The sequence below is a fragment of the Phyllostomus hastatus genome, unplaced genomic scaffold (genome assembly GCF_019186645.2).
Source record: "Phyllostomus hastatus isolate PE091 unplaced genomic scaffold, TTU_PhHast_1.1 phas_contig_98, whole genome shotgun sequence".
NCBI classification, from domain to species: domain Eukaryota; kingdom Metazoa; phylum Chordata; class Mammalia; order Chiroptera; family Phyllostomidae; genus Phyllostomus; species Phyllostomus hastatus.
In genome coordinates, this window is record NW_025333999.1 from 1,854,239 (window position 1) to 1,868,867 (window position 14,629).

General features: G+C 38.3%; 1 protein-coding gene across 1 annotated transcript; it reads left to right on the plus strand.

The window, feature by feature from the left end:
• The first annotated feature begins 1,419 nt into the window (after positions 1–1,419).
• Positions 1,420–2,358, plus strand: LOC123828531 (zinc finger protein 791-like). Its single transcript, XM_045853583.1, has one exon. It carries the CDS (start codon positions 1,420–1,422, stop codon positions 2,356–2,358), a length of 939 nt encoding a protein of 312 aa, XP_045709539.1.
• Positions 2,359–14,629: the final 12,271 nt, after the last annotated feature.

Below are 14,629 nucleotides of genomic sequence, written 5' to 3' on the forward strand. Positions count from 1 at the left end.
AGGTAAATATTACACAAGGAAAAAGCAATTGTTTCTCCATGGAATATTTCCATTCAGCCAGATGCATCTGACAACTTGTAGTGTCCTCGAGGACTTGAGGGAGATATGGTCTGCTGCACCTCGTTAGAACTTGGGTTACCAAAGACCACATGCCTGTGATGTAAATCACATTTGACGGCCAGAAAGCTTCTATTTCTTAACCAAATTTTATTCATTGAATGCAAATTTGACCTTCTGTGAGTAATAAAGAAGAAAATTAATTTTCTCACAATGCATCGATGGTATTAAAATGGAGGTATTTGTTTATTTATATAGCATTTCTGTCATTTCCCAACATGATCTGAACTTTGCTGTTTGAGAAATAAAAATGTAATGAGATCACATTAAAAATGTGTAAATAATTTCCATGTGTTTATGATGATGTTACATTAATGAGGGAGAAAGTGTGGACAGAGTAAGTTTCTGATGGTCTAGTCATTGAATAAGTGTTTGGAGATGACAGAATCATATGGAACCTTCTCTTAAATGGGTTATAGGTGTCCAGGGCTGTCATTTTACTCTACATATATTTGAACTGTTTTAGGACTCATTTGTCCTTGATGATGTGGCTATAACTTTCACCCTGGAGGAGTGGGCTTTACTAACCCCTTCACAGAAGAAGCTCTACAGAGATGTGATGTGGGAAACCTTCAGGAACCTGGACTTCATAGGTAAGCATGACAAGTTACCTTCAGTTCCTCATCTGGAGGACAGGTGTTTCTTACCCACCAACGTATTCTAAGATGTGTAATGTGGAAAGGAAGGACAGTGGCAAAAAGCCACAGCTCATCATAGAAGTAGAATGTACTCAATTTTCTATAATTTCCAAATTTTGTAATTATTTTTCTGGGTCTGCATTTTTTAGGTAAAAAGTGGGAGGATCATGACATAGAAAATCAGTCCAAAAACCAGGGGCCAAAACAAAGGCTAGTCTCCCTCATAAGAAAAAGCTGTGTTTCAGGTGAGAAATCTGTTCTCTATGAAATTTTAAAAAGAAGCAAGCAAAACAACGCCTACTTTAAATGTATGACCTCTTAAAATATTTTCACCGAATTGCATTTTTATATATGTCATAAATAGTCAGCATTTGCAAGATAGATCACAAAAAATCAGCATTCTTAAACCCTGTATATAAATATCAGTTTTATTAATAGCGAGGAGGAACTTGTCTTGCAGAACCTTAATTATATTAAATTTCCAATAATTCAGGCAAAACATAAAACCTATACTTTTAATATAAATCATAAATATATTCAAATATTTTAATAATAAATATAAAAGAACTAATAAAAATCATTAATAATGTGCTTCCTGGTTTTTACAGAACTCTTGTGTTAAAGAAAATCTGTGAAGGGGAAAAGGTTAGTCAATGTGGAGAAAATGTCAGTTTTATTCCAAATCCCTTATTCCAAGAGAAATCTGAACAAGAAATCTCTTCCTGGTGGAAAACCATATGAATACAGAGCATATGGGGAAGTCTTCATGGATCATCCATCCCATAATAGGCAAATCAGATGTCACACTGGAGATACGCTGTCTGAGGATCAGAAATGTGGAGAGAAGCCATATAAATGTAACAGATGTGAAAGATCCTTTAATTCTCTTCAGTGCTTTGAAAAACATGAAGGAACTCACAATGGAGAGAAACTGTATAAATGTGAGGAATGTGGAAAAGCCTTCATGTGGCTCAAAATCCTTCAAAGACACACGGTAACACACACTGGAGAGGTTCCTTACAGATGTAAGGTGTGTGGGAAAGCCTTTAGTTCTTCAACTTCTCTTCAGACATGTGAGAGAAGCCACACTGACGAGAATCTCTGTAGGTGTCAATACTGTGGGAAAGTCCTTAGAAATTATAAAAGTCTTCAAAGACATGAAAAATGTCACACTGAAGAGAAACCCTATGCATGCAAGTTATGTGGGAAGGCCTTCAGATATTACAGCTCCATAGAATCACACAGAATGACGCACATAGCAGAAAAACCCTATAAATGTAAGGAATGTGAAAGAGCATTCAAACAGTACAGGTCCTTGCAAAAACACACAGAGATCCACACAGGGCAGAAATCCTATCAATGTAAACATTGTGGTAAAGCCTACAGTTACCTCAGCTCCCTTCAAGAACACATGAAAATGGTCACTGGAAACACTCCTTTTCAGTGCAAGGAGTGTGGGAAAGCATTCACTCAACTTAGCTGGTATCAAAGACATGAAAGAATTCACACTAGAGAGAAACCCTATGGATGTAAGCAGTGTGGCAAAGCCTACAGAAATTCTGGTTCCTTACAAGTACACAAAAGAAAGCATACTGGAGAGTAGCCTTTTAAATGTAAGGAATGTGGGAAAGCCTTCACTTGTTACAAAACCCTTCAATTACATTTGAGAGTGCACACTACAGAAGAAACATTTAAATGTGAAGAACCTGGGAAGTTTTTATCGATCAGATCACTCCTCTTTAGGAAGGCGTGAAAGGATTCACTGAATAAAACCTAGTGAATATCAATAGTGTGGGAAAGACTTCAGTTTGTCCACATCTTCACATGTGAAAACTCCCACTGAAAGAAATGAAAATGCAAATAACCTGATAAGGCCTGATGAAAATTAATTTCTATATAATGTTCCAGAAGACTCTAAGGTGAAAGAGTTATTAAAATGATAAATAATTATTTCCCAAGTTTCTTTAAGTATGTTATTGGAATGTGGATTTCTACTGTATTGTCCCTTGAACGACGTGGGGACTAGAGGCACCAATCGCCCACATAGTCAAAAGTCTTTGTATAATTTAAGCCACTTCTCCATGTGGTTTCTCAACCACGAATGAAAACTGTACTTTATGCTTTAACAGCAAGGGTTTGAACTGCTGCTGATAAGTGAACCCATGCAGGCCAAACCTGTTGTAAATACTTTCAGAAGTGAGTATTGTAGTGATATAATTTTGGGAGTTGTCTTTTAAAAATATTACAAATTAATAAGTAGTGATTTTTTATTATGTTAATAATGTCTATTTACTTTTTGAAGTCTACTGGATTTAAGTTGTCTGAATTCAAGTGTATTTCTACTATGCAATTCATTTATTTTTATAATGTATTATTTGTTTTGTGCTAAGGGGACATTGAAAAATGGCAGTTTGTTATTTTTGACTTTGCCGTTTGAATTTTCCTACTGGCTTTGTGGAATGTTGTGTGTATCTCTGGTGCATTATATATGTTCTCTTTTCTTACTGACAAAACTTTTCAGAAGGTTGTGGAATAAAAGGTTTTTCTGATCTTTCTTACCAATAAAAAGTTGGAGTACATTTTTATGTATGTCAAGATTATGAAAGAATATATTTTTATATTTATTACTTTTATATTTAATCTTGTACTTTTGGATTTTTTTTCCTGAGATGCATGTTGGATATATTTTGATTTTAGGTGAGATACCTGTGATATGATAAAAAATCTAGATTTGAGGATATCTCCCTGTAGGTAATGTTAGGAACTAGATTTTCCACAACTCATTTTCTCTGTGGTTCCAAATTAGACTTTACCAATACCTTACCTGCATTAGATTCAGGCGGCAGATGGAAGGACGGCATTAGTTCCGTTGTGGATCCACCATGCGGGGAGAGAGACCAGTATACAGGGGCTTCAAGGACACCGTCTTCCAGCTCATTTTTTTGGACTCTTTGCCCTTCTGGTTAAGAGTATTCTCAAAGTGGCTACAATCTGTTTGATTTCCATATTCTTAGAGGCATAGTTGCCTCTCCACTGGTGTTTTTAAAAGATTAACTTCTAAGATCCATTAGAGTTTGGCTTTTTCTGTAACTTCTCTTGTGTCCACCAGGTCATGCACGAGACAATTGTCTGATTTCCCTCACTTCTAGATTATGTCCATAGACAGTCTAATATGTACAGTCATCCCTTGCTATATTTCAGTTCACTTATTCCAGCTTCACTGAATTGCGGGTCTTTAAAAAATATATATATATCTAATTCTGTATCACGGAGTTTTTGCTATATCTCGGGATTTTGCGGTATACTGTACCCATATAGAATTTTATATGTTGTTAAAATTATGTAGGTGTAAGAGTGTAGAAAGTGTTTAAGAGCATATGTAGTGTTTATAAGAGTGTGGGAAAGGTTCATAGGAGTATGGGAATGGTTTATAAAGCCTTAAAATATATATAAATAAAAATAAATATAATGCCACTACTTTGCGGATTTTCACCTATTGCGGGGGTCTCTGGAATGTAACTCCCGCAGTAGTTGAGGGATCACTGTATAGGAAGCAGCCTATGCTGTGAATAGTGCTGGTGGCCATGTGTTCTGCATTCACCATGACATCTACAATTGTAAATTGAAAAAAATCATAGGAGTTTTTTTCTCTACTGCATTTTGCAGTGTTTGGCTTGATCTGGTGTTTTAATAGGACCATAAGCTCTTCCCTTCTGTCAGGAATGCTGGGTATTTTCCATTACTTATAGCTCAATGTAATCCCTCAAAGTATTTTCACTTATGTTTGATGGCATGTGATTAAAAGTACGCATTCTTGTCAAACATTTCTCTTGTTATTTTGTACAAACATTTTATTAACTGTTTCTTGAACTGTAGAATGCTAACAAATATTGTATAAGAGGTTATAATTTCTATTCAAGGAAACAAGACATTTTCTGTGTTGAATACTGTGAAAAGGTAAACTTTATTCTGTCATTACCATTCATAATATTTGTTTTCTGGAAGGTAGACACAGTATAGGGGAGCCAATCTTAATTCATAAGAAGCTCTAGTCAGTGATATTAGCATGAAGAGGGAATATTGGTCATTATTATGATTTGGAACTATATCTTTTATCATTTTTAGGGATATGGTTATAAAATACTATTATAATTTTTGGTACATCCTGGTCACTGATTACCTTTGATGAAGGTGGTATGTGATGTTTTCCTCTTTGGCAAGAGCTTCCAAGATAGGACTTGCTCTTGCGAAGGTTTCAGGCCAGGTACTAACTAGTCTTCTGCAACAGCTTTGTTTTTCTTATTTAAATGCAGATGTATTTTTTATGGTACATTAGACACCATTTACTGTAAAGTACCTCAGTTAAAAATATAAATTTATTTCTAAGTGCAGTGCACAGTATATTTACTATTTCTTTTATGACTCAACTAAGGCCTCTGTGATTAAATTAAAAAACCACAAACCTAGCAATGGAGAAAGAGAAGAACACTATTTCAACCAAACCTTTTGGTATTCCTGATTATATCATGCACTTTATCTTTCTTTTATTTTTTCCATTACCATTTACTGCCCCCTGCCCCCGTATCCTTTTCCATCTCTGCTCATAGCCCACAATCACCACACTGTTGTCTGTGTCAATGAGTTCTTTCTCTCTCTTTTTTTGCCCAATCCCTCCGCCCCCAAGCCCCCATACCATGCACTTTAAAGTCACCATTTGCCATTCAACACAGATAATCAAGGCACTGTCAGATTTGGAAATATTGGCATGATATAAGTTCTTTTAGTCCTTATATTTTTGTGGAAGAGAAAGGTGGGCAACAAATGATACCTACCTTTATAAATGAAAGGACTGTGATAGAATATAAAAAAAGAACAAAACATAATAAGGAGTCTGGGGTGTATATAACTTTTCCACGTGAGTATGTAACCAAAATGCAGGTTCGGCTGCCTGCCGCAACAAAAGCTAAATTCGTGAGGCAGGTGCTGGTGCAAAAGGAAAGAGGTTTATTCAGGTGCCACGACCTGGGTGAACATTGGACTCCTGACTCAAAGACCATCCCCGCTTCCTGCTCTAGCCTGCAGTTCTTATAGGGGTAGGAGAGGAGGGAAGGATTTTTTCTATCCAATTATCTTGCTAGTATACATAGGCCAAGCAGTGTTACAATTAAAAGCCAATTCCTGCCCTGGCTGGCGTAGCTCAGTGGATTGAGCGCGGGCTGTGAACCAAAGCGTCGCAGGTTTGATTCCCAGTCAGGGCACATGCCTGGGTTGCAGGCCACGGCCCCCAGCAACCGCACATTGATGTTTCTCTCTCTCTCTCTTTCTCCCTCCCTTCCCTCTCTAAAAATAAATAAATAATAAATCTTTTTAAAAAGCCAATTCCTTCTTAGTCATTGGATCATAGCTTTATATGGACCAATCTGCTAAAATTCGGCCCAGTCGGCTCTTTTCAGGAGTTGAAACAGAACAACCCCTGAGGGCACAAAAGCACCAACCCAAGATCATGACCATAGAAAGACCCCAGACAAAGTAGGAACATATGAACTAAACTTGGATCCATAGTTTCTTTAGTCCAAATGCACTCCCACAAGCAAGTCCTAGCATCTTATCTCCTACCAACTGATACTGCAAGCAGTCCTGACCAGACCCAAATGGCATGAGCCCAGGCTGCACAAAGCCCAAGTGGCAGGGATAGAATCCCTAGTGTGTACCCTGGTTCAACTTACCCAGTCTTGAAGTCTGTCTGCTCCCCAGAAACCCATTTTCTTTCACCAGCTGAGCATTTCAGGCAGCTGATGCCTTGAGAAAAAATGCAGAGAAATTCTGCAAGAAAAGCTCTTGGCAGCTGCTGGGAAGTTCCCACAGCCCCATTCTTGAGATAGGCCTGCCACAGGCAGCGGAGACCCTCACCTAGGTCCTTGGAGACTTACTAAGGTTCATGGTATTCCAACTGAGTTGCCGAAAACTGTAACAAAAACAAGTGGGTTTGGCTGCCTCCCACAACAAAAGCCAAACTTGTGAGACAGGTGCTGGTGCAAAAGGAAAGAGGTTTATTTAGGTACCTCGACCTGGGAGAATGGTGAACTCCCATCTCAAAGACTGTTCCCCCACTTCCTGCTCAAGCTTGCATTTCTTATAGAGGTGGGCTTCTTTTCCTGTCCATTCATCTTTCTACCTTTTGGTATGCTCAGTGTAAGAACCTCCCCCTGCACCATCTTGGTCAATGTGGGAGACTCCCCAGTGTTCCCTGACTGTCTACAGTAGTGGGGGTGGGGAGCTTGCTGCAGGATCCACCATCAGGAATTCTCGGGATACCATAGCTCTCAGCTCACCTCCCAACACTGGACACAGAGTTTGCACATCTGAGGGAGAGGGTTGGAGTCCACAGGGTACCCCGTGTCCTCTGTGCCCCTCCAAAGAAGACAACCAGGCTCATTCTCCAACTGTTGGCTGCCTATGGTAACAGGCAGACGTTTCAGTGAGTGATGATGTCATCACAGATCAACTGAATTTCTACCATCTCAAACACAGTTTCAGGAAATGTATGGATGTGAAAGTAAACAGAGCCCAGCAATATGGAAAGTCCTGTACTTTTGTAATTAACAAGAACGACTCCCCATAAAGATGTAGACACCTTTTAGCTTAATTTTAACACTTGATATACATTTTTGTAAAAGTAGGAAGAGATTGTCACTGCAGATTTAAAAACAAGCCATGACATAAATATATGCCATTTACACCACAGTGTGGATTTAAAGATACAGATTGAAAGTAAAAACATGGGAAAGATATATCTGTGAATAGCACCTACAAGATAGATAGTGAGATGATATAAATATCAGCAAAATAGACTTGAAAACAAAAAATATTACTAAAGATATTGAGGGTCATTATATAAAGTCTAAAATGGTTAAAGATTGTGTCTTGCTTCTAAACAGAACATGAAAAATAATTGTAAAAATTAATACCAATTCTGGAAAAAAAACTCTTAAGTCCATAACTTAACCTTTTTATTAAGCAGTCTTGGAAAGATAAGTTACTATATCCAAAGCAAGGAGAAAAAGAAATACTTAAATTTGAGCAGAAATTCATGAAATGAGGAATAGAAAGTCAAATGCAGAAGTAAGTTCTATGGAAAGATTAACAAAATAAACAAATCTCTAGCTAGATTGATCTAGAGAAAAAGGGGAATGATTCAAATTCATACAATCCAGAAGAAAGTGAATATGACTACTGAAATTGCAGAAATGTAAAGCATTATAAAGGAATTAAGTGAACAATTCATGGTAACAAATTAGGTAAATAAAGAATGGAAGAATTCCTAGTAAGACCAAAATTAATGAAACAAACTTAAGAAAGATGGAAAACATGAATAGAAACTATAGCAAGTGAGATGGTGGAATTCATGACACTCTTTAAGCAAACCTAGGTTTACTTGACTGATTTATTCAACAAAGTCAAGTACCATTTCATGATTAAAACACTGAGCATACCAAAAAAGAAGGAAAAATTTTAATTTTATGATGGACAAGCACCGATGGAAAACTCACACCTAATACTATATTTAATGGTAAGACTAGAAGACTTTCCCCTGACATAAGGAATCAAAGGAGAATGTCTGGTCTTGTCACTTCTATTCTAAAATGTATTAGAAAGTTTAGCCAGAACCATTACACAAAAATAAATAAATAAATAAATAAATAAATAAATAAATAAGTAAATAAATAAATAAATAAAATGCATACAGTATGTTAGGAAGATGAAAAATTATCTCTACTTCTGGATGAGGGGTCTTGTGTTGTCAATATTGCACCCCAAGACATGGCATGTGGGCACATTATTTTGAATTAAAAGCACTTGAGAAACAGTTAGTTCAAGTAGGGCATTCTGACCAGCCTTTGTCCTTCTGAAAGCAGATGAATCTCCCATGTGAAACATACCCATTATGCAGCAGACAAGTAGACAGCTTCTTTATCATCAGAGAAAGACAAATTTAGCATGAGAAGGCTGTATAAAGCAATTCCACTTCTGGATTGCTTTATACACTAATTTGAAAGAACATAAGCACCCCTATGTTAATTGCAGCATTATTGGCAATTTACAATAGCCAAGGTGTGGAAGAAGCCCAGTGTCCATCAGTAGATGAGTGGATAAAACAATTATGGAACATTTACACAATGGAATACTATTCGGCCATAAAAAAAAAGAAAATTTTACCCATTGTCATAGTATGGATGGACTTGGAGAACATTATTCTAAGTGAAATAAGCCAGTCAGAGAAAGACAAGTGCCATATGATTTCATTCATATGTGGATCTAATGAGCACACTGAAGTAACAAGGAAAATGGGGACAGACTCATGGATGGAGAGCAGGTGACAGCTATTTTGGTGGTGAGGAGGTTAGGGCATGGAGATATCAAGCAAAAAGGAAAAAGGACTCATGGACATGGACAATGGGGAGGTGATTGTGGAGAGGAGGAGAGTATAAGAGGACTAAATGGTAATGGAAAAAATACAATTATTTTTTTTAAAAGTCCTTATTTCTTCATCTTTCAGTGCCCCTCTCCTGAACCCCTGTGCCCTGTCAATTCATCCCAAAGTTATTGTTTCTTTGTCCAAAAGGTACAGAAACTTCCTGCTCTGGTCGCTTCCTTGAGTCTCACATTTTATGGGTCTCCCATATATAGGAAATTAACTTTTTCTTTTTTTATTCTGTCATATCATTTTAGTTATTGGACCAGGCAAAGAAAAGAAGGAAAAATTTATCTGTACCTATACTTCCATAGAGAAAACTCTAAAGAGACCATAAATGAACTATTAAAACTGATAACTGAGTTGTACAATGTTATGATACAAAGTCAAAATATAAAAAATTAGTTGTATTTCTATACACCTGCAATGTAGAATCTGATAACTGAACTCAAGAAAACAAGTGCATTTACAATAGCATCAGAGGAATCAAATACTTATAAGTAAATCTAACAATAAAAAGGACAAAGAGAATTCTGTGAAAACTACAAAGTCTCTTTCTGTCCCTGTTTTCCCCCATTTGCCCACCTCCACAAGTATTCTACCACACTTTCTTCTGGCTGTCACCACATTGTTGTCGGTATTATTTTCTTCTTTTTTTTTTTACAGTCACATAGTATTCCATTGTGTAAATGTATCACAGTTTTTTATCCACTCATCTGCTGATGGACACACATTATTTCCAGATCTTGGCTATTGTAAATAACACTGCAATGAACATAAGGGTGCATACTTTTTTTAAATTAGTGCTTTGGGCTCTGGCTAGCATGGCTCAATTGTTTGGGCATTGTCTCACAAAGCAAAAAGTCACTGGTTCGATTCCCAGTCAGGGTATGTATCTGGGTTGTTGGCTCAGTTGGGGCACATGCAAGAAGCAACTGATTGATGTTTCTCTTACACATCAATGCTTCTCTCCCTCTCTTTCTCCCTCCCTTCCCATAAACAAACAAATAAATAAAAATATTTTAAATTAGTGTTTTAAGTTTCTTCAGATATATTCTCACAAGTGGAACACTGGGTCCAAAAGCAGTTTCATTTTTAAATTTTTGAGGAAATTCCATACTGTTTTCTGTACTTGCTATACCAGTCTGCATTTCCACCAACAGTGCATGAAGGTTCCCCTTTTTTCACATCCTCACTAGCACTTGTTGTTTGTTGATTTATTGATGGCAGCCATTCTGACAGGTGTCAGGTGATATTTAATTGTGGGTTTAATTTGTATCTCAGATGATTAGTGACATTGAGCATTTTTTCATGTCTCTTGGCCATGTGAATGTCTCCTTTGAAGAAATGTCTATTTAGGTTTTTGCCCATTTTTAAAATTTGGTTGTTTGTCTTCTTGGTGTTGAATAGCATAAGTTGTTTTTTAAATTTTTTATTTTATAGATGAGAGAGAGGAAGAGAAGGGGAGTGAGAGAGAGAGAGAGAGAGAGAGAGAGAGAAACATCTCTTTGTTGTTCCACTTATTTATGCATTCATTTTTTGCTTCGTGTATGTGCTCTGACCAGAGATTGAATCCACAACATTGGTGTCTTAGAGCAATGCTCTAACCAGCTGAGCTACCAGACCAGGGCTTATAAGTTCTTGATATATTAATATTTTGGAAATCAACCTTTTATCAGATGTATCATTGACAAATATGTTCTCCCATTCAGTGGGTTCCCTTTTCATTTTGTTGATGGTTTCTTTTGCTGTGCAAAAGCTTTTTAGTTTGATGTAGTCCTATTTATTTTTTCCCCTTCTTTTTCTTGCCTGAGAAGATATATCTGCAAAAATATTGCTGTGAGAGATGTCTGAAACTTTACTGCCTATGTTTTCTTCCAGGACTTTTATGGTTTTTTGACTTAAATTTGTCTTTAATCCATTTTGAGTGTATTTTTGTGTTTGGTGTAAGTGATGGTCTAGTTTCAATTTTAAAAAAAATTATTTTATTGTTGTTCAATTACAGTTATCTGCATTTACCTATTACCACTCCCCTGCAAAGCCCACCTCTCTCCCTTGCTTTCACCCATCAGCAGGAAAATCTTAGACATTCCATGCTGCAATATCTTCACTGATATGTCCCCTAAAGCAAGGGACGTAAAGGAAAGAATAAACAAATAGGACCTCATCAAATTAAAAAACTTCTGCATGGCTAAAGAAAACAGCATTAAAATGAAAAGAGAACCAAATATGTGGGAAAACATGTTTGCCAACGATACCTTGGACAAGGGTTTGATCTCCAAAATATATAAAGAACTCACATGACTCCACTCCAGGAAGACGAACAACCCAATTAGTTTCAATTTTTTGCACGTACCTATCCAGTTTTTCTGACATCATTTATTGGATAGACTGTCTTTACTCCATTGTATATTCTTGCCTCCTTTGTCAAATATTGACCATAAAGATGTTGATTTCTGTGCTCTCTATTGTGTTCCAGTTATCTATATGCCTGTTCTTGTGCCAATAGTATTCTGTTTTGATTACTATGACCTTGTAGTATAGTTTAATATTAGATAGTGTAATACCTCCGACTTTGTTCTTCTTTCTCAAGATTGCTGAGGCTATTCTGTGTGTGTGTGTGTGTGTGTGTGTGTGTGTGTGTGTGTGGTTTTGTTACAGGGTGCAGCCAAGAGGGGGGCCCCCAAATAGGGATTTGGAATGGGGTCCAGAACTCAAGGTATCCAGGAGATTTTAGGATGTCCTCACCACCCCCAACCAGGTGTGGGTTGGGGGAAGGGACAAGTGGAGCAGGGCCATTGAGAGCTGTTTCACATAGCCACAGCCTTGCAGCTAACCTCTGGCGTGGTCATCTAACATATCTATAGCCTTTGGCTGGTTGCTTAGATATGTTATATAGCTGTGGCCATGCTCTGAGCCAAGGGAATGGAAGTAACTTCCCCACCAAGATGTAACTGGGGGGCAGGTTCCCCGAGTTACAGCGCCTGCGCGGGAGCTTGGAGATGATTAGCTCCATGACATGAGGCCACATCTGCCCAGACTCATGATGGCAGCCCAGTAAAGTTGGAAGGATATGAGTGCTGGCATGTGTAGCCGATTGTAGGAGGAGTCGGAAATGGGACTGCAGAGGAAGACTGGTGCAGGGATTTAAACCCAGAGGCGGCAGCCACTGAGGGAGAGAGAACCACACGGCTTCAACAGAGTGGAGACTCCCGCAGCCCTGCGAGAGAGAATCACCATGTGGCTTTAGCAGAGAACTGCCACTTGGCTTTGGCCGAGTGGCGACCCCCCCCCCGCCCTTCTTGCAGCCATTGCACAGAGGGAGAAGTATGCGGTTTTGGCTAAGTAGGGACTCCTGTGGCCCTGGGAGAGAGGACCACATGCCTTTGCCAAAGTGGGGCCCCCGCAGCTTTAGAAGGGGGAACCACCACCTGGCTTTAGCAGAGATCCTGGCGACTCAGCTGAGGATACCGAGAACTCAGGGAGGTCTCCCAGTCAAGATGGAGTACTAACTGGGAATAACCAGAGGACTGCCTGAGCCATGGACTTTTATTTCCTTTCCTGAGATATGGTACTCTGGACTGGGCAAAGGGGGAAGGAAGGACTGTGTCTGTTTGTTGGTGTTTTAAAGGGACTTTAGGATTTTTGATAAAGACATTAGGTCACTACTTTAAGTTTGTATAGCATAAAATAAACATTCCCTTTTCATGAACCTCTGGCATTGAGAGATGGCTTTCCTCTGGCGGCGGACATAACGGACCTGGGGGCTTCTTTCAATAATAGTATATTGTCCCAGGCCCCCCCTTGTTTGTTTTGTAACAGTTTTATCTAAATTTTTGAAATATTTGTTCTAAATCTGTGAGATAAGCCATTAGTATTTTAATAGGAATTTGTGCTGAATCTGTAGACTACTTTGGGTAGTACGGACATTTTAATGATGTTAATTTTTTATTGGTATATGTTTCCACTTATTTGTAGCTTCCTTAATTTCTGTTTTTCAGTATCTTATAATTTTGCAAGTACAGATATTTTACATCCTTGGTTAAATTGATTCCTAGGTACCTTGTTTTGGTGCAATAGTAAATGGAATTGTTTTCTTAATTTTTCTTTCTGGTAGTTCATTATTGGTGTATAAAAATGCCACCAGTTTCTGAATATTAATTTTGTATTGTGCTACTTTGCTGAATTCATTTATTAGATCTAGTAGTTTTTTGGTTCTCAGGCCAGCATTCAATTTACTGAGCTGCACCAGCTAGGGCAGATCTAGTAGTTTTTTGATGGGGTCTTTAGGGTTTTCTAAACATAGTCATGTCATCTATGAGTAATCAAATTGCCAATTTGGATGCCTTTTATTTCTTCTTGTCTGATTGCTGTGGCCAGTACTTCCCATACTATTTTGAATAAGAGTGGTGAAAGTGGACATCTCTGCTTTGTTCCTGATCTGAAGAGAAATGTTTTAGTTTTACTTGGAAGTTGATGGCTTACTTTGTAGTGGAGAAACTTTAGTTTGAAGTAGTCCCACTTGTTTATTTCTATTTCTATTGCCTTTGCTTTTGTTGTTAAATTCAGAAAAGTATCACCAATGTCTATGTCAAGGAGCTGTGGCCTACTAGCATGTTTATAGTTTCCTGTCTTAACATTCAAGTCTTTAATCCATTTTCAATTAATTTTTGTCTTTGGTGTAGATGGTGGTCCAGTTTCATTCTTTTGCATGTAGGTGTTGGGAACCACCCTGCCTGGTGTCAGAAGCTGTAACCCCCACCAAGGCTAAGGCTGAGGGAATGACCTTGGAACCATAAGCCACCAAGGAGACAGACTTATCTTCCTGGCAGGAGCACCACTTCTGCTCCTTTTACTTCATCTATAATTGGCCCCCAATGCTTGGTCGGTTAGCCAAAGACAGGTAAGATTCCCCAAGGGGGGAACGATCTGAGACAGGCAGGATCACATGGGAGGTCCCCAAGGAAGGACTTTGGGGGCTACAGCAAAAGGGGGTCATGGACCCTCGCCCCTTGGCTTTGACATAGCCTGAGTTCTCATTGTCTGTGAGAAAATCTCCTAATTTCTTGGCTGCCTTACTTCAGTTGCTCCACCTAAGCCTGAAACAATGACAGGGTGGTGCTGCCCTGTGCTGGAAAGGGCGGTTATCCGGGTGATCAGGCCTAAGAAAGAATATGTAAAATCCTGTGAAACCTGCTTTGCTTAGAATGATCTCAGTTGAATAATAAGGGTCCAAGGAAGAAGTAAGTTTGTTCCTCAAAGTTTTACAGTTCTTTGACCCTGACTCAAATTAGGCCCTCAGACTTCCTTGTTATCTATTGTTTGATCCTTACTTCCTAGCAATGAGTAATGAGCTTTACCTGAATTATTATGCAAATGAAACCAATAAAAAGCCTCTCTG